This window comes from Anabrus simplex, chromosome 6 (genome assembly GCF_040414725.1).
Source record: "Anabrus simplex isolate iqAnaSimp1 chromosome 6, ASM4041472v1, whole genome shotgun sequence".
NCBI lineage: Eukaryota > Metazoa > Arthropoda > Insecta > Orthoptera > Tettigoniidae > Anabrus > Anabrus simplex.
The window spans coordinates 260,389,816-260,412,550 of record NC_090270.1 but is presented as its reverse complement, the minus strand read 5'-3'; the positions used below and the strand labels follow the sequence as shown (position 1 = coordinate 260,412,550).

The following is a 22,735-nucleotide window of genomic DNA, read 5'->3' as shown; positions in this document are numbered from 1 at the left end:
CTATTGGCTTTACGTCGCACCGACACAGATATGTCTTACGGCGATGATGGCACAGGAAAGGGCTAGGAGTGGGAAGGAAGCGGCCGTGGCCTTAATTAAGGTACAGCCCCAGTATTTTCCTGGTGTGAAAATGGGAAACCACGGAAAACTATCTTCAGGGCTGCCGACAGTGGGATTCGAACCTACTATCTCCCGAATACTGGATACTGGCCGCACTTAAGCGACTGCAGCTATCGAGCTCGGTACCAAAAGTCATGCCCCTACCCATATACAGGAAATTCCTGAAAGGCTGAGCTATCTATCTATACAAGCTTGGCGGGCTACTTGGTAGGGAACACCTACTCTCTGGTCAAGAGAGTTGTGCGGGTGATGTGCTAGAGGTGGGATAGGGTAAATAGAGGGGATACGACTGGGAGGTCGGATTGTGAGCGTTTTGGCTAATGAGTCGTTGATATGTATACATTGTTTACGGTAGTTGCAATGATCAATAAATAAAAGAACATGCTTCCTGATGGCTTAGTAAGCAAATTAGATTTTTTTTTGCTAGGGGCTTTACGTCGCACCGACACAGATAGGTCTTATGGCGACGATGGGATAGGAAAGGCCTAGGAGTTGGAAGGAAGCGGCCGTGGCCTTAATTAAGGTACAGCCCCAGCATTTGCCTGGTGTGAAAATGGGAAACCACGGAAAACCATTTTCAGGGCTGCCGATAGTGGGATTCGAACCTACTATCTCCCGGATGCAAGCTCACAGCCGCGCGCCTCTACGCGCACGGCCAACTCGCCCGGTGCAAATTAGATTACACTTGTAATTACTTCCTATGATGTATTAAATCAAATGGGTCACCTACAATTGGGTAAGAGAACAAAATTATTTTCCATCATTGGTAGTAAAATATATAAAAAAGTATACTACTATTTTTTCTTGTTCTTTCTTTTCTTTCGTTCTTTTTTGTTATTACCAAATTATATGTGCCTTCCACCATTTACTTTGGAACACAAGATTTTTCATTTTTCATTTTTTCTTTTTCTTTGTTCTGTTTTCTTTCTTTGTTGTGTGTTTTCTTGTTTTTATTACACATATCATATTCAATAATATAGTCTTATTTCTTTAACAACATAACCGAAGAAACTTCGCTATTTTCTGCAGTATTATTAATGAGAATATTTAAATAAATTGACCTAGCAAGGTTTTTGCCACCGAGCTCGATAGCTGCAGTCGCTTAAGTGCGGCCAGTATCCAGTATTCGGGAGATAGTAGGTTCGAACCCCACTGTCGGCAGCCCTGAAAATGGTTTTCCGTGGTTCCCCATTTTCACACCAGGCAAATGCTGGGGTTGTACCTTAATTAAGGCCACGGCCGTTTCCTTCCCACTCCTAGCCCTTCCCTGTCCCATCGTCGCCATAAGAGCTATCTGTGTCGGTGCGACGTAAAGCAACTAGCAAAAAAGAAAGGTTTTTACCACATAATTATATACAAATATGAAATTAATATTATTAGTTATGAAAGGAATGAATGCTTCAAAATTAAGTCCGCAAAAGATGAGCCCAGATGACAAGATGGTATCAAAAAGAGAATGAAGATGTGAAGAGGGAGACTGGAGCTGAGAAGTTACTAACAAGACTACTAAAAAATAGTATGGCCATACGAGTGTGGAGGCTGCGCCACGGTTATTGTTTCTCGCTGGCAGCCCCGCATTCGACTTTCATTGTCACAGTATAAATATGAAAAATATTTGATACATAGGTTTATTAGTAACACTCGGTGTTATAAGCCGAGATATGATATACATGATGCACTGTAATGGCTGATAAGAAATGCCGTATCATTACAGTACCCACAGTTGAGTAGAGTGCAGATAAGTGTTTTACTGGTTGTTTTCCAATCCCGCCTAGTACAGTAGTAAATAACAGCTGCACTTCTGAACAGGACGGCGTTTCTGTTTGTTATAGGAAACTGGCAAGATACGCAGCAGCCGACGGAGTGCCAGCCTGCGACAACATGTCAGTCGTAGCAGACAGGCGAGCTTCGAGCTGACCGTGAATGAAGTAACCCCTGAGCAGTCGCCAGCCCCGCAGCCCCGCAAGTCCAACTGGGAGGTGATCGAACACTTCAGTGGCAGCACGAAGGGACGACCATCCCACTCATCCAGCCTCATCGGGGTGAGTACCATGGTTACCAACAACTTCAAAATAGTATGTTTCGTAATAATTTATCTCAGAAAACAAAATTCATGGTAATTAGCAATCAGAAAAATCACGAACGCTGTTGTCGCCCTGACGGAAGTATAATTGAAAGGGTGACAAACTTCAAGTACGGTACTTGGGATGCTTACTAACACGAGGATGCAATCCAGATGTACAAATAATAATGATAATAATAATAATAATAATAATCATCATCATTTCGGAAGATAGTGGGATATTATTCTGTCCACTGTAGAACAAACACAAATGGTAAAAGACTTGTCGAATTGTGCGAAACTCCTTTGATTTTAAACATACTTCAAAAGACTTCCCAATAGAAAGAAAACATGGCGCTCTCCTCGGGATGTCCTCGGCGAATTTCAGCTCGATCATGTTACAATCTCACAAAGGAATATTAGAGAAACAATTAGGTAGAAGTACGGAAAAGGGCTAACCTTGGCTCGGACTACTTCTTAACTCACATAAAATGTAGGCCTCTTCTATTAAATAAGAGAAGACTAAACCAACAGAAGGTAATAAATACTGACCATGAAAAACTTTTACATAATGAACGTGGTTTCCAACAACGTTTACAAGAAAAAAACGGAAATCTGGGAAGAAATCCACAAAAATGTGCTTGATACTGGAAAGGAAATAGCACCTTTACGACAAGCACGCAAACACAGATACTGAAACGAAGATTGTGACAAGGAAACAGATCAAAGAGAAGTGGTCTTCAAAGCATGGTATGCTGATAAAACAAAGGATAAATTTTATATATACAAAGACGATCGGAAACAGACGGCTCAAACCTTCCGACAAGCCAAAAGAAGCGAATTAATTAAACAAATGCCAGGCATTGAATCGAAATTTTAAAAAACAGCAATAGAAGATGGGTAATTGGCTGTGAACATTAAAGAAAACTCTGAGATACTAGAAAGCTATTTTCTGGAACTGTTGAACTTTGATGAACCCAGGGATCAGTAGCCAAAAATTCTTCCAGAACAAAGAAACAAAGATTCAGTCCCATCAAACAAAGATGAAGTTCGGAAGATAGTCATGGAACTGAAGAACAACAAAGCTTCACGGTATGATTCAATCACAGCGCAGATACGGAAAAGAGGTGGAAAAATAACTATCCAGGCATTATTCCATAATTTGGTAAAGATTTGTGAGACTGAAAAGATCCTCGATGAGTGTAAAATGGCATTGGTTCATCCGTTACACAAACGAAAGTTGAAGAAACACATATCACTAATTATCGTGGCATTTCTATTTTACCTATAGCATACAAGGTAATCCTAAAAGCCCTTCAGACCAGACTAGCGGAGCAAATAGATCACCAACTTGATGAATACGAAGGTGGTTTCAGGAAAGGAAGATCGTGCATTGAGCAGATATGGAGTTTTAAAAGAGTCGTGGAAAATTACACCTCAAAAGATCTGGTAGTTGTCTTTGTAGATCTCCTGAAAGCATACGATTCAGTCGACCTCGAAGTGTTAATTGACACCTTGAGTGAATTTGGAGTGGATGACAATACGATAGAAATTATCAAACAGAACCTAACTCTAACCTGCTCTAAAGTAAAATTTATGGGTGAATTTTCCAAGTAGTTTGAAATTAAAACAGGAAAAAGGCAGAGTGATGGACTATCACCGACTCTCTTTAATTGTGTGTTGGAGAAGATTATACGTGAATGGGAAAAAGAACTTAACAAGAAAGTCTTACTGAACCAAGTATACATTGGACGTTGAAAGAATGATGTCAATATCAACTGTCTAGCTTTTGCTGATGATACAGAGATCCTTTCTAGAAACACAGATTCAGCTGTAGAACAGATACATCTTTTTAAACAATAAGCAGGAAGGCTGTATTTAGTATCTCCTTTGTAAAAACAAAGTACTTCACTAACATCCCCACAGCTCCCGAACAACTAAAGATAAGGTATGGTAAGATTGAAAGAGTTAACAGCTTTAAATATCTCGGTGAGATTGTGCAGATGGGATCTAATGAAATAGAAGCTAACAACACTAGACGAGATAGGATGGCTGCAGAGTTTCCCAGAACACACAACCTGCACAGGGAAAAGGCTATTTCAATGCAAGCTAAACTCAGACATTACAACATGGTGATTAAACTCGAGTGTCGCTATGGAACTGAATGCCTCTGAGTTACGGGAAAGAATGGTCTGAGAGAATCTGAGAAGTTTGAGAGGAATATCCTTGAAAGGATCGTGGTGGATGGACAATACAGGTTACGAGGATGAGAGGAATTATATTAGAAAACCGAACGCCTGATAGAGTCCATCAAGAAGCTACGACTCAAGTTCTATGGCCACCAATTTAGAATGGATGGCAAGCGATTGACTAAGAAAGTGTTTACCATACTCGATAGTAGACCTAACACATGTGATAAGTGGTTCAGGAAGGTCAGGAAGATCCTGAAAAATGGACTAAATCGTGAAAGACATTGTTAACAGAGCCAAGTACCGACAGCAGATCAATAACTTCAAGGGGTTTCGTGAAGAACAGCAGAACTGTGGGTGGACCGCGGACAGGAGACAGGCGATCAGAGAGAGTGCAACAATACCAGGCTGCAAAGATGGCTTCAAGAAATGTGTAAATGTTGCTTATTGTGGTCTCTAATGGCCGTAAACGTCTAAAGACTGAATTCAACTACTACGAGTAGTTACGCTACGTTTGAAATTAAAAATATTACATCTCGTGTTATTCCAATTATTTGGATCGCTTGACTATAGAATTCTTTCCCTTCATTCTTCATGGCCCCTTACTAAATTATCTGGGTCGGCAATTAATTTTTATTTAGTCTATTTTTACGGAAAGATGCTCTTCCTGACGCAGACGTGCCTAAAGGGATATTTTACTTGTGCCTGTGGAGGTTGGTAATGCAGTGTGGTGCGTTCATGAGAAGATGTGTACTGAGACGAATATAAAGGCCCGGTCTCAGAGCCAGACTAATTAAGCATACAAGAACGAAATGTCCGTCGCAGACGGGAATCGAAACAGGGTCCTCCGAAATAAATGTATATGTGCTGGCAACTTAGCCAAAAAGCTGTACATTCATTGGCCGGACTGTATTCGTCCAATATGTAATTCGTTCCATTTCTATGACACGTACAAACACACGCCGATTGACTTTACATTTTCCCTTCTTTCCCAGTGCTATGTGTTCAATTGCTTTGTGTTGCAGAGGAAGGTGATACTACACAAGTGTCTTAAGGAAATACAACTTTAAGCTTATCTCCGTGGTGCCTGTCAAATTTCATCCTGTTACCTGATCTACTATACTATTACAAATTTCAATTTTACTGTTATTTTATGGCGTTATTAATTCCCTTTACGTAATATATGAATCGAATACTCAGTATTTACATACATAGGATTGTAGACTGGCAAGTTACAATTTTTACCAGCAGGGGTATGAAGTATATCCTAAGGACAGTGGGAATGTTCCATCTGATCAGTGTTAAACTTGCCAAATCTGTGTCCGCTTGTATCTCTGGGACTTGTACATCTAGAACTTTTTATATCAGTACAGCTTTTCTTCGTCTAACAAAAATCTATGGCATCACCAAAGACTTTCACATAACCCGTAACATTAGAAGTCTTATCCAGAACTGGAAATTCTTTGTGGAATTTCAAGAACTAAGAATCAAATGGAGGGCACAGAAAAACGGGTTACCTCAGGGCAGTGTGCTTGCACCATTGTCATGCAATACTTATAATAACGATCAGCCTCTAGCTGCTGGAACACAGAGTTACGATATTTGCGGATGTGTGTTCGATCACTGTTCAGGCTGACTGCTATAAGACAAAGGAATAAAACCTATGTGAAGCCCTGAAATAATTTACTATATACTACAAAGAAAATTACCTGAAGCCGAATTCAGTCAAAATTAATAACCCTCCCTTTCACGTCAAGAATAATTATGCTGATAGAACATTACAAATTACATGGGAAGAAATCCCTCTTTAACATTGCCCGACTCCAAAATATCTGGGAATAATTCTGGCCCGTGCGCTTACGTATAAAAAGCATTACCTTAACATCATAAAGAAAATGACTGTCAGAAACAAGATAGTGCAGAAGCTGACAGCTACAACATGATGTGCTGGTACAGTGAGGACATGTGTGCTCGCATTATATTACTCCGCTGCTAAGTATACTTGTTCGGCATGGTACAAGTCCAGCCACGCCAAAAAATTGTGGGCGTGACACTTAATGAGACCAACCGTATAATTAGGTTGTCTCATAACTTTTTAGTTACCTTTCAACAACTAATAACGCCTGAAAACACCACCACCCGCAGCATAGGTACGATAGAGCAATTGCCGAACACGCTCGTATAGGCGATATCGACGTAGCAAAACGTGACTTACAAGACCATCCATGCCAGGGATAGGATATTTACAGACAACAGAATAATAATAATAATAATAATAATAATAATAATAATAATAATAATAATAGCGTTACGTCCCACTATCAACATTTACGGTTTTTGGAGACGCCGAGGTGTCGGAATTTAGTCCCGCAGGAGTTATTTTACGTGACTAAATACATCGACACGAAGCTGACGTATTTGAGCACCTTCAAATATCACCGGACTGAACCAGGATTGAACCTACCAAGTTAGGGGTCAGAAGGCTAGCGTCTCAACCGTCTGAGCCACTCTGCCCGGCGGAGACAACAAAGTAATACGTTGTCGTAAACAAACTTTATTTCACACAGTATGCCCCGTTGTTGTCAACGATTACCATTACGTGTTTCTGTAGGGGTTAGTAGTGTGATATCTTGTATGTAGATGTGAGATAGACGAATTAACTAGATGTGATTAAAATCCCCGCCCGGCCATGAATCGAACTCAGGGCTCTTTGAACCGAAGGCCGGTACACTGATTTCTCAGCCAAGGAGCTGGGTGGTTGCTGTAATTACGTAATAACTCATCCATTTCCTGTTGTGATCTGAGTTGACTCACGTGTTAAAATGCACTTTGGAAGCAAAATATGATATATACGCATAAATTACAGTAAATTGAAATTAAATGAAATTCAAATCAGTTGTGTAAGTTTTGAACCAGTCTCTGTGTGTGTGTGTGTGTGTGTGTGTGTGTGTGTGTGTGTGTGTGTGTGTGTGTGTGTGTGTGTGTGTGTGTGTGTGTGTGTGTGTGTGTGTGTGTGTGTGTGTGTGTGTGTGTGTGTGTTTACAAATGGCTTTACGTCGCACCGATACAGATAGGTCTTATGGCGACGATGGACAAGAAAAAGGCTAGGAGTGGGAATAAAGCGGCTGTAACCTTAATTAAGGTACAGCCCCAGCATTTGCCTGGTGTGGAAATGGGAAACCACGAAAAACCATCGTAAGAGCTGCTGACAGTGGGATCCGAACCTCTTATCTCTAGAACGCAAACTAAGAGCTGAGCGTCCCTAACCGCACGGCCAACTCGCTCGGTGCAGTCTGTTCGTGATGCCTACAATATTGTAGATACAGCTCATTATAGGTTTTCAGGATTGTGAGGCTACAGCATAATTTAAGATTATATTATCAAACTGCGCGAGATTCATATAATGCTGAAACTGTTCAGAGTGATTGTCTCGTATTGCAGAAGGTTATGGAAATCCTTCTTCGGTTCAGTAGATGAACCCACCATCGTCTTGGTCTGCTTCTAGATTTCGTTATATTCAAATGTTTGATACCGCTAACACCAACTAATACATTCAGTTGCAACATAAATTGCACTACTACACCATTATTTTTGGTGGAAGCATTCATTTTGTACTGGACTTTTTTGGTTCCACGTTAGGCTAATGTTTATTGTCATTGCACAAATGTTTTTCCCTAAGGTTGCTCTCCAGCCATTCCTGTCCACTGCTAATCTCTTCATTTTGACATATCTTCCTTCTATCCTTCTATTGCCCACCATTTTTCAGTCCTCTTCCTCTCGTCGCCCACCAACCCCGCAAGACCATCCACTAATAAGCAGCCTCGTCCCGTCAAGTATCCAACCAAATTTATATTTTTCTTATAACTCCATTTAGTCGCATGCTAATCCCGTAGTTCTTCCCATAGGAAAACTTCACCTATAGTAATTAATAACTCCTGTGTTTCTGCCACCAGTCGGGCATAACTCGTGGCGCCTCCATAAAGGAAGAGGAAGAAGAAGATACTACCGAATGTACGGACAAACTGGTGGGTGATGGTCGCCTGGGTGCGCAGGATCAGGCCGATGTCGAGTCCATCCTTCTAATGACGTCCCGTGCCAGCAGTGGAGACATCTGGTGGCACCTCAAGAGACTCCTCCACAGACTATGTCGCTCCCATCGCTTCAAGAACTTACAGGTAGGCAGGATTATCAGTAAATCGTCCTTACCACTATCATTCTATACTCGTGAGAAACTGCAGCGATGCACAAGTATACATATCCACTTGCCAGATGTCATCTCATTTAAATATAAGGCTATTAGGTTGGCCATTGTTCCATATTCAGCATTTGAGTTTCATGTTCATGTGCTCTTTCCAGCAAATGATTAAAAGTGTAAGCTAAAAATTGTGTCACCCTCAGTCATCAATGATCTGCATGTAAGGCTGACGCCCAGGTGGCAGATTCCACATCAGTTGTTTACATTTTCCTTAAATTTTTCAAAGAATTTGGAAACTTACCAAACATTTCCGTAGATAATGTTTTCCAATCCATTATTCTTCGTTCTATAAATCAATGTTTTCTCCAATCTCCCCCCTTGAATTCCAACTTTATCTTCATTTTGTGATCTTTCCTACTTTTAAAAGCACCTCAGGCGTTCATTCTTCTAATTATGCCATGTATTTTTGCCATGTCAACTCTCCACTGACGGCAAGAAACATACCACATATTTGAGCATCTCATCTCCTTACACCCAACTCTTCACAACTCAAAGTTTGTAACATTTTTAACACTACTCCTTTGTCGGAAATCCCCCAGCACTCTCCTCTATCGTACCACAATTGTACCCTCCGCAGTAACCAGACCAACGTGATCTATCGGATAACGGATAAAACGGATAAATTTCCCTTGTTGGAATACATCCTCTACCAGCAGGTATTTCTTCCTCTGTAATCAGAGGAACTCTATTCATCCTTTCATGCTGTCTTTTAACGGTGATGCTGTACCAGCATTGCTTCCTCCACTATAACCACAAAAACCCGCTTCATCTAGATCTTGTTGCGCTATCGTGTACTTCTGCATAGTAATGAAAGTAGCCATACTCCTCTTATGTTACTGTAAAATTCTGTACCAATAATAAATCCTAGAAACGTGATTCATCTCGTAATCTTCACGAGTCAGCATGTATTTCTTCCACTATAATCAGAGAAGCCTTGTGCCTTTCTTGTGTTCTCTTGTAGGTGAAGATGCTGAACCAAAATGCATTCCTCCATTAAACCAGACAAACTTGACTCATCATTTAATCTTTATTTCTTTGTACAATGGAAAACATGTGCATTTTGTTGTGTTCACTTGCAGGTGAAGATGCTGAAGCAACATGCATTCCTGCACTAAAACCATACAAACCTGACACATCTTTTACTATTTCTTTGTATGTACATGTGTTATGCCAGCACAGGTTTCATCTACAGTCATTTAGAGTAGCCTTCTTCATCTTGTTATGCAGATACAGAATCTGTACCTACACTGCATTCTCCGCTATAACCAGACAAACGTGATACATCTCTTAATCTAATGTTGTTGGTAGATATGTAGTAGCAGCACACAATTCCTTGACAGTAATTAAAGTAGTAGAGTCATTAAGTTCGTGGACTGGCAGTCTAGTGTCGCTGGGGTGCACTACAGAGGAGAGTTTGCACCGCAGGATGTTGCCGTGGTAGTTCTTCACTAGTCCCAGCAAGAGACAGTATCGTGCATACAGTATAAGCAGAACTACTACCTCTGTTGTGAAGGGTAGTTGAATGTCAGTGGCGGAACTTGAGAATGCCGTAGTTTGAGCGATGGGCAAATTTCAAGTTCTGCCGAAAATTAGGCAAATCCGCTACCGAAACGTTTGAGATGATCAAGTCGAAATCCCCGAATACCACGACGGGGAAAAGACGCGAAAACGTAGGTCAAAAGACTATGCGATCCTTGAACTGTTAGCGCCAATCCACGAACATATTTACTGTAGTACGTACACAGGTGTACACCGTGTTGCCTACATTGTAAGTTCCAGTCCAAGAAGTTATTGACTATAGTACACGAGCGTATGCCGTATTGCCTACACTGTAGGCGCCAGTCCACGAACTTACTGACTGCAGTAGTAGGCTACATTCCTCCCTTTGTAATCACATGTTATAGGTGGAGATGCTGTACCAACGGTACTTCTTGCGCAGCAACCAGAGCAACATGACGCACCTCCTTGGACTGCTGCTGGCATTATGCGCCGTCCTCGGTCTCATACAGCTCGCTGCTGCCCTCACCTCTCCAGACACTACCGCCCCTGGCGTCATTGCAGTTGGGCTCACTCTCGCCAGCTGTGTTGCCGTTTATGCAGGTAAACTTGTTACGATTTACCGTATTCATAATTGAAGACCCCGCCCCCGGAATAAGACCGCAACCAACTCATTTTTTACAAGTTAGATTTCAGTGGAAATAGGGAGTATCATCACGTCTCTATGCTGTGATGTCATCTTTTGTCTTATATTTGAACTTCACCTGGTTTACAGCCAGAAGAACTTTGTTCTCCGTGTTGCAGAAAGGAATATCACTCAAGGTGGTGGTCCGTGCTTGTGTTGGTTCATCACCAGGTGTAATAGATCATTTAAATAAACGCCATGGACGAAATCACCTCCTTATTTTGAAGTATTTTATTGACATGTTCATTGTTTTTGTTGTTACTTTTATTATTACGCGAATATTATTTGTGTTCCGAGTCGATACACAGGATTTCTCTTTCATTATATACAAATGAAAGATATACTTTCAGATTATTTTCCAATGTATCACTTCCTTATTCAAACATTATTTTTACACCTTAGGTTATAACAATAAAATACTATTTTTAATAGATGAGCTCATTTATACACTTTCATATGCAATTGGTTCAAGTAGTATATATTATGAAATAAACCTCAAAAATAATATTCCTCTCTACTAAAAAAATACTGATTTTTTGTTATATCCTTATTCTGGGGAGATCTTAAATTTTGTACTGCTTCAAGACGTTTTTGTACAAACTTGCGCCATGTTGTATATTATTATTATTATTATTATTATTATTATTATTATTATTATTATTATTATTATTATTATTATTATTATTATTATTATTATTCAGCTTCTCCCACAGCCAGATCAGGGGTGTGAATTGTACTCAAAATTTGGACTTAATCCAGTTTCATGGATTGTTAACCTTCCTGATTATAACCCTACGTGGAGGAATGTACTGAATATTGCGTGTTCTGTAGGGGTTGGTAGTATACTGTATTATGTTTGAATGAAGAGATGTGTTATTAATACTAACACAAATACGAGTCCCTATGTCAGAGGAGTTGAACCCGAGACCGGATGAACTGAAGATCACCACTCAGCAAATGAGCGTGTCTACAGTAATAATAATAATAATAATAATAATAATAATAATAATAATAATAATAATAAATATTTGGGAGAAATTATTCAGCTCTCTGGTTTAAACCGCGAAGCAAATAAAGAAAGAATTTCCAAATGACAGAAAGCATACAGGATCACTTGGAACAGGTATAATAAAAAATCAATATCTTGGAATGCAAAACTTTGACACTATAATAATACAGTGATCAAACCTGAAGCGGTATATGCCTCAGAAACCTTAATCATTGGTGGTGGATCTTTAACCAAAGACATTGAGAAACAAGAAAGGAAAATTTTACGAAACATTTTTGGCCAGTTTGTATAGATGGAATATGGAGAGAAAAATCATCCCAGGAGATATATTGTCATTCCGAAAAAAATTCTATCACTTTTCGGAAAAGACGATTGAAATTTTATGGACACATTATCAGAATGAATAGCCTACTAACAGGCTAACTAAAAGAATTCTTAACGTGGCCCTTTCATTAAAAAATAAGAACAGATGGCTTCGTGAAATTGCAACAGATCTCCACGAAATAAACATCTCAGAAGACATTGTACAGGACAGATATAAATTCAGAACCAAAATCGACAATCACCACTTTGAAGACAAACCCAACACCAGAGCTACTATAACTTGGACAGAAGAACGAAGGAAGAAGCTCAGCGAGAGGCTGAAGAGATTTTGGGAGGAAAAGAAGGCCAACACATCAGCTAAGCAAGTTCAACCGTGCTCCTGAGTAGGGCATAACGATGTAAAATAATAATAATAATAATAATAATAATAATAATAATAATAATAATAATAATAATAATAATAATAATAATAATTCCGGGCGAGTTGACCGCACGGTTACAGGCACGCAGGTGTGAGCTTGAATCCGGGAGATAGTGGGTTCGAACCCCACTGTCGGCGGCCCTAAAGATAGTTTTCCGTTGTTGCCCATTTTCGCACCTTAATTAAGGCCACGGCCGCTTCCTTTCCACTCCTAGGCCTTTCCTATCCCATCGCCACCATGAGACCTGTCTGTGTCGGTGCGACGTAAAGCAAATTGTAATAAATAATAATAATAATAATAATAATAATAATAATAATAATAATAATAATAATAATGCCAGCTATACTCGGTGTTTTAGTTAAAGGGCACCAAGCGTATCTAGGTTAAACGAGAATTTCAGACAACAAGCAGTGTATGTATTTATCCAGCCTTTTCGATTTAAAGAACAGTGTTACAAACTCTTCTCCTCACCACGACAACAAAAATTAAAACGTGATTTTAAACAGTTCGCTCAAATATTTGGTACAGTTCTAGTGAACATCCTGTAGCTTTCTCTGGAACAAAGCAATGGTGCCGACAGACGAAGCGGATGGTTGCTGCGAAGCATCATTCCATGTTCTCCTTTACAGAAAGAAGGCTCACTAGAGTCGACGTGACAAGGTGTATATTTTAAATAACGATCCTGAAGTATCAAGTGAGGCAGAAAGAGCCCCACGTGTTACGATCAGCCGTAAACAGGTGACGGCCCGTATAAAGAGGCAGAAGAGCTTACTGCTAGTGAAAACTGAGAACCGCCCACCCACTCGCCAAAAAGGAGAAAACAAGAGTGGCTGAGAAATTCTCATTGCATATCACGAGACTACGTAAGAAAAAAGAGTGGCATTCAGCGCTGAGAGAAAATCATGGAACTCAAATAGCAGACGTCGAGTCAATATAAGATAAAGGTTTGATTCGCAAGAAGCAACTATTAGAGCCGCACGACTAAACCGTAGCGGCTGTAATGATTGCACCATTCCTTAGACACGTCTGTAATCGCGTGAATTTGGAGCGATTTGTATCATTGTTCTCCGATAGCAACAGGGAAGCACTAGAACAGGAACGGAGTTCTTCGCTAACTGATGTTCAAAAACGAGGTAGAAGATGGAATTTTAGATTCGATATTGAAGGTGTATATTGAAGAAGAAGGATACGTTAAAAGTAAGAACGGAAGAAGGAATTAAATACTACCATAATTAATATTCACTTCACGAAGAATAAAACAAAATGTTGTGAATCATAATTAATATGCACTTCATGAATAATAAAATAAAATATTGTGAAACATAATTAAAAACTATTTAATGAAGAATAAAAACTGTTGTGAATCTTAAATAAAATGCACTTAATGGAAAAAGAACATGTGAATCATAATTAATATGCACTTCATGAAGAATAAAATAAAAAAATTTGGGTCATAATTAATATGCACTTCATGAAGAATAAAATAAAATATTTTGGGTCATAATTAATATGCAATTCATGAAGAATAAAATAAAATGTTTTGGGTCATAATTAATATACACGTCATGAAGAATCAAAGAAAATATTGTGAATCATTAATATGCACTTAATGAAAAATGAGAAAAATGTTCTGAATCATAATTAATATACACTTAATGTAGAATAAAAGAAAATATTGTGAATTTTTATACTGAATATACAGCAGTTCGATTAGGTATTGAATTTTTTAGAAGGCGAAATCAAGTTTTAATCCTACAGCAGGGTCAGGCATAGAGAACAATAACACCTACAGAAAAGTTAGCAGTAACATTAAATTAGATGTAATAACAACAGCATACCTACTTACATAGTTGATTAAACGTAACCTTAATTTTAAAATATGCCCATTATTCGCAACTTCAGTCACAAATGTTCGGCATTTATGGCTGTCACTCAAGAGTTAGATTCGCTATCCATCTACTCTTAAATTATTTCAAAGAAGTTGGAAATGTGTCACATTAACGAGTTTGTAAATAAATGTCAAAAACTCGTCATATGCTTATGAGGGTATCTAGTTTATGTAGTAATGACGTAAAGGAGAGAGTGTATAAGTCACTGGTAAGACCCCAGTTGGAGTACGGTTCCAGTGTATACGACTTTCTCCAGGATTACTTGATTCGAGAAACGGAAAAGATCCGAAGGAAAGCAGCGCGATTTGTTTTGGGTGATATCCGAAAATAAGAATAATGGTACGAAAATATTGCAAACTTTGCTCTGGGGATATACAGTAGATAATCCATCCTCTAATTCCACCCCCGCGTTCTGGTAAATCGAAAGGAAAATGAGTGTATCTTCAAAATAACAGCAAGGCTCGAGGATTGTGATGAGAAGAAAGACGTTCTAGACCTCACTTTTTTTATTTTGTTTCAGCCGTTTATGAACCATATTTGACAATCTTTTGCTAATTGCTTTACGCCCCACCGACACAGATAGGTCTTATGGCGACGATGGGATAGGGAAGACTTAGGAATGGGAAGGAAGCGGCCGTGGCCTTGTCGTATTCTACGAATACCGCAGGCTGGGGACTGTAAGGGGTTCTAAATGCACTCTAAACTCTACAATAAAGACACAAGATTAAGGTGTACTGTATTGAAACACTAATAGATGCACTATACAGAGATTTACAAATATATACAGTTGTCTGAGATTGATGGTTTGATCTTGAGTTTAGGGAATTTCCTAGTCTATACAGTTACTTTGGCAGCTAAGCAGTCTCTGGTTCCCTATTAATATTTGATATACTAGCTGATACTTATCTTCCAGGAGAATGTTGCCTTCCGCGACGTCTTCTCTCTTGCAGTCGTGCGTTCACTCGTGCACACTAACACTTCACTGATTTCACTAGCTTCCTTCGCTGTTACCCCAAGAGGTTGCAGTTCTGATACTTCTATTTAATTACTGTCTGTGTGACTCCTGTAGCGTTGGCCTCAAAGAATGTACTGGAATCTACTGTGGCCGTGGTTACCTCTTCCCAACTATTCGATCGATGTTCGTACAGCTCTTATCCCCGCTCGAGTCTATGGTAGAGACACTCTTGGCCTCTAAACGGTGGTTTCCCTTGAACTACTTTGTTTTGAGTAGCAACTATCAAGTGGGCTCCTCCAGGGACCTCACTTGTCAATACGGAAGGATAAAGTCTTTCACAGCTACACACTTAATAAAGTATGAGTCTTGACACCCTGTCTAATTACTCATACGATTTCCCGGACTATATTCCTTACTAATGGGTTTCCCTTTGTGCCGAAGGCTTTATTAGTCCGCTTAGGAATATTCTCCACCTAAATGCTCTATTGTCGGAGTGTATATGATTTCCCGGTAGACCGTCCCAGAATAACGATTACCATCGCTGGTAATTCAGACTCCGAGTTCTTACTTGAAGTTATTCACGACTTGACCGGATTACTGTCCCCCTGAGCTTCTCCTTCCCAACTACATCATCTGAATGCCACTTCCCATATTGATCTGCCGATCACTTACTGCCTGATTACTTCATTGTGTCCCTCCTTAAGTCATTTTTCGTATTCTCCTGTTACCATACCCTGCAGACATTGAACCCTGCGTACTTCTGATTTGTCGTGTTCCTATTGGTCAGCGGTATCCCCTCCCTGAGGAAATTGTAAATCTTCTCAATTGTTCCAGATGGAACATCGGAAATTTCCCTTGGTTACATGCGTTTCTGAGCATCGCATACCTGCCCCTTGACCATGTAAACATTGCGATAAGGGAGCCACAACATCCTGTGTAATGTCAAATATTTCAACATGCCTGTAAGGTTCCTACCGATCTGAACTGCATCTTCTTAACAATTCCCAATGTATGCTTCAATGTCATTTTCTTATATGTATAGAATTATTTTACCTTGACACTTTTGGGGATCTTAATCCTTTTTTCTTGACTCTATGATTCTTAATTCTACCACACCCCGGTATGATGAGGGCACGGTTCGAGTTGAGATCGAACCGTTCGCCCATCGAGTACTAATTGCGGATGGCGCCGTGTCAGCTACACGACAGCCTTAATTAAGGTACAGCCCCAGCATTTGCTTGGTGTGAAAATGGGAAACCACGGAAAACCATCCTCAAGGCTTCCGACAGTGGGGTTCGAACCCACTATCTCCCGGGTGCAACCTCACAGCTGCGCGCTCCTAACCGCACGGCCAACTCGCCCGGTTTTGACAATCTTTGCAGTAGTTTTTCCCTTCTCTGCCTTCTCTCTCTGCTAGTATATTTTCATCGTTTCTCCTACTTTCTTGTTCTGTTCTTATGTATAGGACATCCCTTTTTTCACTAGCGTTTCCTCAGTCTCCAGGAAACCGCGGAAATTTTTAACGAGTTGTCTAAATTAATTTCGGCCCATAATACCTTCCAGAACTCCCATCCCCGTCAAGTCCAACTCCACTTCTCAAAACCACTTCTGCTCTGCCTTCCTCTTCCTGAAGAATTGCTTATTAGTCTGTTATGGTCTGTCCTCAACAAGTGACCATAGAACTGTAATCTTCTCTTCATCATCAATGACCATGATTATTATTATTATTATTATTATTATTATTATTATTATTAAGGTGGTTTTGCTTTACATACCACTAACTACGTCAATTGTTTTCGAATACGTCGAGGTGCCGGAATTTTGTCCCACGGGAGTTCTTTTACGTGCCAGTAAATCTACCGACACGAGGCTGACGTATTTGAGCACTTTCAAATACAACCGGACTGAGCCAGGATCGAACCTGCCAAGTTGGAGTCAGAAGGCCAGCGCCTTAACCGTCTGAGCCACTCAGCCTCGCATTATTATTATTATTATTATTATTATTATTATTATTATTATTATTATTATTAGCCAGCCTTGTAGTGTAGAGGTAGGCCTGTCTTTTATTCTAAGGACCTGGATAAGTTTTCTGGCTAATTCAAGGATTTTAATTCTGGACTAAGGAGCAACGCCTTTGCTGGTAAGACCTAGTGTTTACAGTGCACTGTGTCTCCTGATATGAGCTAGAACAAATTTCTTGCCTTCATCGATCTGTCTCAGTCTCATCCTTGACTTTAACAACGTGAAAGTGACCGAGGTATGTGCGATGCTATTAACGCCATTCCTCATGCAGCCAGTCACTGTTATGAATAGTGTGCAAATATTGCTCACAGGGTGGTTGTTGTGTTCCTTTTTAGTAGTCGTGTCAGGCTGATGTGTAATACCAACTTCTGGCTCGATGAAGAACCATAACCAAACCAAACCCCATGGTACTAGAGCCCTGATGAGCATTGACCTACCAAGCGACCGTTGCTCAGCCCAAAGGCCTGCAAATTATGAGGTTACGCATGGTCAATGCGAGGAATCCTCTCGGCCATTATTCTTGGTTTTCTAGTAGCTCTATGAGTAAAGCAACGGGAAACTACATCACATCTCATTTTCCTAGTAAGCCTCTTCATTGACACCTAGGCCGCCTATGACAGATGGTGGTGGAGATGACGAGGATCAAACCAGCCTCCAGGCTGAGGGCTTAACATACATACTGAGTAGTAGAGAGGGGTACACTTCATATGAGCATTTCTCAAGCCCTTGGTTACGGGAAGAAAGACCACAGTGAGAAGATGACGGTACTGACTTAGTATAAACTAGCAAATGTACCCGTGCTTCGCTACGGTATTCTACATTGTATTCGAATATCGAAGTAAATACTGCACATGCAGTAAATAGGATTGTTTTAAAATTGCATGTCTCTTAGCGTTATCCGAGAAACAGCATGGGGAGGTCCCCATACGCTGTTTCCAATGTAAAGTGTTGTTACGGATCTGTGATATAACGGCAGGCACACTTGCCTACTGCCATTCACAATCGAGTTGGGAAGTTTACATTATAATTGCAGGCCCCATTGCCTACTGCGCGGTCACAATCGATTTGGGGAGTTTTCGTAACAATGGCAGCCCCCTTTCCTACTTCCAGACAGATAACAGTTGAGGAGTGTTTATTGTAATGGCAGGCAACTACCCTACTATCAGTCGAAATTGAGTTGTGCAGTTATCATTATAATGCCAGGCCTCTTATCCTACTGCCAGCCAACTTACTGCCAGTCACACCAAGCTGGTGAGATTCCATCAAAATAGCAGGCCACTATGCCTGATGCCAGTCACATTTTAGATGAGGACATTTGTTTATAATGGCGGGCACCCTTGCCTACTGCCAAACACAATCGGGTAGGGGGGTTTAAAACAAAACTGCATGCTCCCTTGCCTTCTGCAAGTCAAATCGAGACGTGAACTAATCATTACAATGGTAAGCCTTCCTTACTAATGCCAGTTACACAGGTGTTGGAGAAGGACCCCATGTCTACTGCCAGTAAAAGTCGGTGTGGGGTGTACTGATTACAACAGCAGACACTCCCTTTCTCAATCGCTACAAATCGACATCAGTGAATATGTATAGATCGACATACGAAAGTATATGCGTGTTTACAATATTGCAGACCTTCATTTACCGATTAACTGCTGCTAAACGTACGTCATATCGACAAAGGATTATACCATAAGACACGCCGGATTTAGTGGCGTAAATGGCTGGTCCTATGATATCTCATCTATTCTTGGGTCAGACTGAGTTAGAAACGTTGAACAGGGTAAAGTGTTTGTAAGATTATCTCACATTGCATTACTTTTCGGATAATTATGTGCCAGCTACATACATAGCATTTGCCTCACGTATGGCTACTGGGTGGGCCAATTTTCGTGAAGAGTTTGATGATCCTATATTTCCTATAAGTGATTGAAAATATGAATTATGAATGTGAAAAGCTCAAATTTACTTAACATCGATTAATAGAGAAAAATCAAACGTAAAAGGGATACAGATACGACAAAAAGTCATAAGACCAAGGTTGTAGATCATTCCAAATTGAACGAAGATTGTGCAATCCGTTATGCGATAGGACTTCCCGAAGGTCTGCACCATCATTAAAATTGCCTCCATATTTCGATATTCTTCGGGGATAAAAAGTGAAAATTTTTTAGATCTTGGAAGTTTTCCGTCCGTTACAGGCTAATACGTATAATTTTGTCAAACTTCAATTTTCTTTTTCGTCTGGAAGATTATGCCGCAATCTGGATTTTGAGCGAGGAGGGTAAAAATGAGGACTCTCAGGAAACTAAACCAAAAAAATATGCAGATGGTCATTATTACCCCTCAAACGGAAAGCTGTACGAAAATTTCGCGAAAATAGTCAATTTACAGGCGCACAGTCGTTACGATTTTATTTATATAGATAGATAAGTAATCTTCTCCACGTACAACACCTTTTGGTCTATGTCCGCTGGACTTAACCTGCAAAACTGACCATTCATGATATCTCCCTTATTAATCCTCCTGACGAAAAAATGCACATGAAGAAAAGGTTTTAGAGATGGAATTCCATCACGTTTAGTCGATTTCCAGTCAGGTTGGTCTTGAACTGTATATATTGTGGAAGAGTAAAATCACCATTTCGGTTCCCTATAAACCGCCAGTCCATTCCGGGAACATGAAATGTCATTGACCTTTAAAATCTACCTTTGGACAGTTGGATGCTAAATATAAATTTTGGTTCGAATATCTTCAGTAGTTTTCAAGTTGTAAGAAATACGCTTTACACTCACCCGCTCTTGAGTTAAGTCCGATGGGACTTGTACCGAAAAACGGTCCGTTAATGATATCTCCCTTATTAATCCTCGTATCGAAATGATGCACATGAGAAAAAAGGTTTACAAATTAATTTCCATTAAGGCAGGTAGATTTCCATTAAGTTTGGTTGTGTATATTTTGTGGGAGTGCTAAATTACTGTTTCGGTTTCGTATAAACTCCTGTCAGTTCAGGGATTTAGAAACGATATTTGCCCTAAAACCTACCCAAGGACAGGTGGATTCTAAATATGAAGTTTGGTGGAAATATATCCAGTACATTCTAGCACTCGCGTACATACGAAGTCATTAAGGAAGAAAATAATACAGTTAAGAAAGTTGAAATTAATAGAAAATGGATTATAACTGAGGACAGCCGGATAACGACAAATATGTAAATGCCAAGTGAATGCATTGGAAAATCAAATGCCCCTCAATAAATTATGCTGGTGTGAGTTATGGATATAATAAAGCGGTAACAGAGGAGAAATTTAAGCGCAGTGATTCTTAAGCCGGGTATCGACTGCGCGCGGCAGTGTTCGTTGCTTTGCCTCGCGAAGTCGATACCATGTTGCCTCGCTCGAACTTGGCGCGGGTCGAGCCAAATCGGAGCAGTCTCTTGTCCCGCGGCAAAGGGATTTCAGTGCGCTGTGTTCTTTCAGTTGAGACGGGTGTTGGGGTGGTTCTACCGCGTCGAAATGGAGAATGAAATTTGTATTGCTCTGATACAGCTGTATAAATATAAAGAGATCTTGTGGAATCCTAAAAGTACTAGTTATCACAACAACGATGATGATGATGATGATGATGATGATGATGATGATGATGCTTGTTCTTTAGAGGGACCTAACATCTAGGTCATCGGCCCCTAATGGTACGAAATGAGACGAAATGCAATGACAATTTAAAAGTACAAAATTCAGCCACTGACCAGAATTCAAAACGTGATGATGAAGAATTAATTAATTAATTTAAAACAATCAGTGGATCCCACCCGCAATGCCTCACCTGACCAGAAACAATATTACGGACCAAGGGACTGTTCCCAAAGCACAATCCTGAATCGTTGATACTTGTTGTCTAAAGGAGTTCATTATCATTGTCAACGGTGCCTCATAAGGCGTTTATCGCTAGTAAAGGAGAACCATGGTATTTCTCATGTTGCGGCACTAATCAAAGGTAGCGTAAACTCGAGGTGTTCCAAACATTACTCACAAGTATTGTACGTCGTACACGTAACGCAGATCTCTGGTGTTTCTCACATAATGGCGAAAATCACAGGCAACGCAAACCCAGTGTTCCTCACCTAGGTGTGCTAATCACTGGCGCCGGCATTCCCATGGTGTTCCGCATATAGTGGGTACTAATCATAGGCAACGAAGACCCACGGTGTCGCTCATATTGTGTTACTAACTGCAGGCAACTTTCAGACCCGTGGTGTTTCTCACTTAATGGTACTAATCACGGGCAACGTAGGACCGTGGTGTTCCGCAGGCAACGCTCAGACCCGTGGTGTTTCTCACTTAATGGTACTAATCACGGGCAACGTAGGACCGTGGTGTTCCGCAGGCAACGCCCAGACCCGTGGTGTTTCTCACTTAATGGTACTAATCACGGGCCACGTAGGACCGTGGTGTTCCGCAGGCAACGCCCAGACCCGTGGTGTTTCTCACTTAATGGTACTAATCACGGGCAACGTAGGACCGTGGTGTTCCGCAGGCAACGCCCAGACCCGTGATGTTTCTCACTTAATGGTACTAATCACGGGCAACGTAAGACCGTGGTGTTCCGCAGGCAACGCCCAGACCCGTGATGTTTCTCACTTAATGGTACTAATCACGGGCAACGTAGGACCGTGGTGTTCCGCATTTAGTGGTACTAATCACAGGTACTGGAAACCCACAGTGAACCCCGCTCTACTGCTACGAATCACAAAACTATTCAGTACCTAACAGAGTGGTACTACTCGTAAGTAAAGGCGACCCGTGATGTTCCCCGCATGATAGTACTAGTCACAAGTAGTTTCATGGTTGTAATGCCATCATCCTTTGATCACCCCTTTTAGTCTCCTCTTACGACAGGCAGGTGATACTGTGGGTGTATCTTTCGTCTGCGCCACCGCCCCCAAAAGGGGTAAACAAAGAGACAGAAAAAAAAGAAAAAGTAGGGATCCGTCACTTCGAAAAACGAAGTAACGGACGAAGAAAGGCAAGGGCAAGGAAGGGCGTGGAAATGAAAGGCTCCCTTGGCCTCGAATGCTCTAATACCTTCGGGGTCGGAAAAGAACAAGAGTTGGCCAAGGGAGGTCGGACAGGATAGATGAAAATGAGGAGCCTGGCACAAGTAAATGGAAGAAATGCCAGGACTCAGCTAAGGGCCCCGAGTCGCCAACCCACGCTCCCAAGTTGAGAGCCCCTGGGGCCCCTTTTAGTCGCCTCTTACGACAGGTAGGGGATACCGTGGGTGTATTCTTCACCTGCGTCCCCCACCCA

General features: G+C 40.7%; 1 protein-coding gene across 1 annotated transcript in view; it reads left to right on the top strand.

Moving 5' to 3' along the window:
- The first annotated feature begins 1,541 nt into the window (after positions 1-1,541).
- LOC136875966 (adenylate cyclase type 6) overlaps positions 1,542-22,735 on the top strand; it is a 364,554-nt gene continuing 343,360 nt past the window's right edge. The window contains exons 1-4 of the mRNA XM_067149581.2: positions 1,542-1,562; positions 1,953-2,162; positions 8,325-8,546; positions 10,531-10,726. Of these exons, the coding sequence (XP_067005682.2) occupies positions 1,542-1,562; positions 1,953-2,162; positions 8,325-8,546; positions 10,531-10,726 (649 nt within the window). The remainder of the gene's footprint in view (positions 1,563-1,952; positions 2,163-8,324; positions 8,547-10,530; positions 10,727-22,735) is intronic.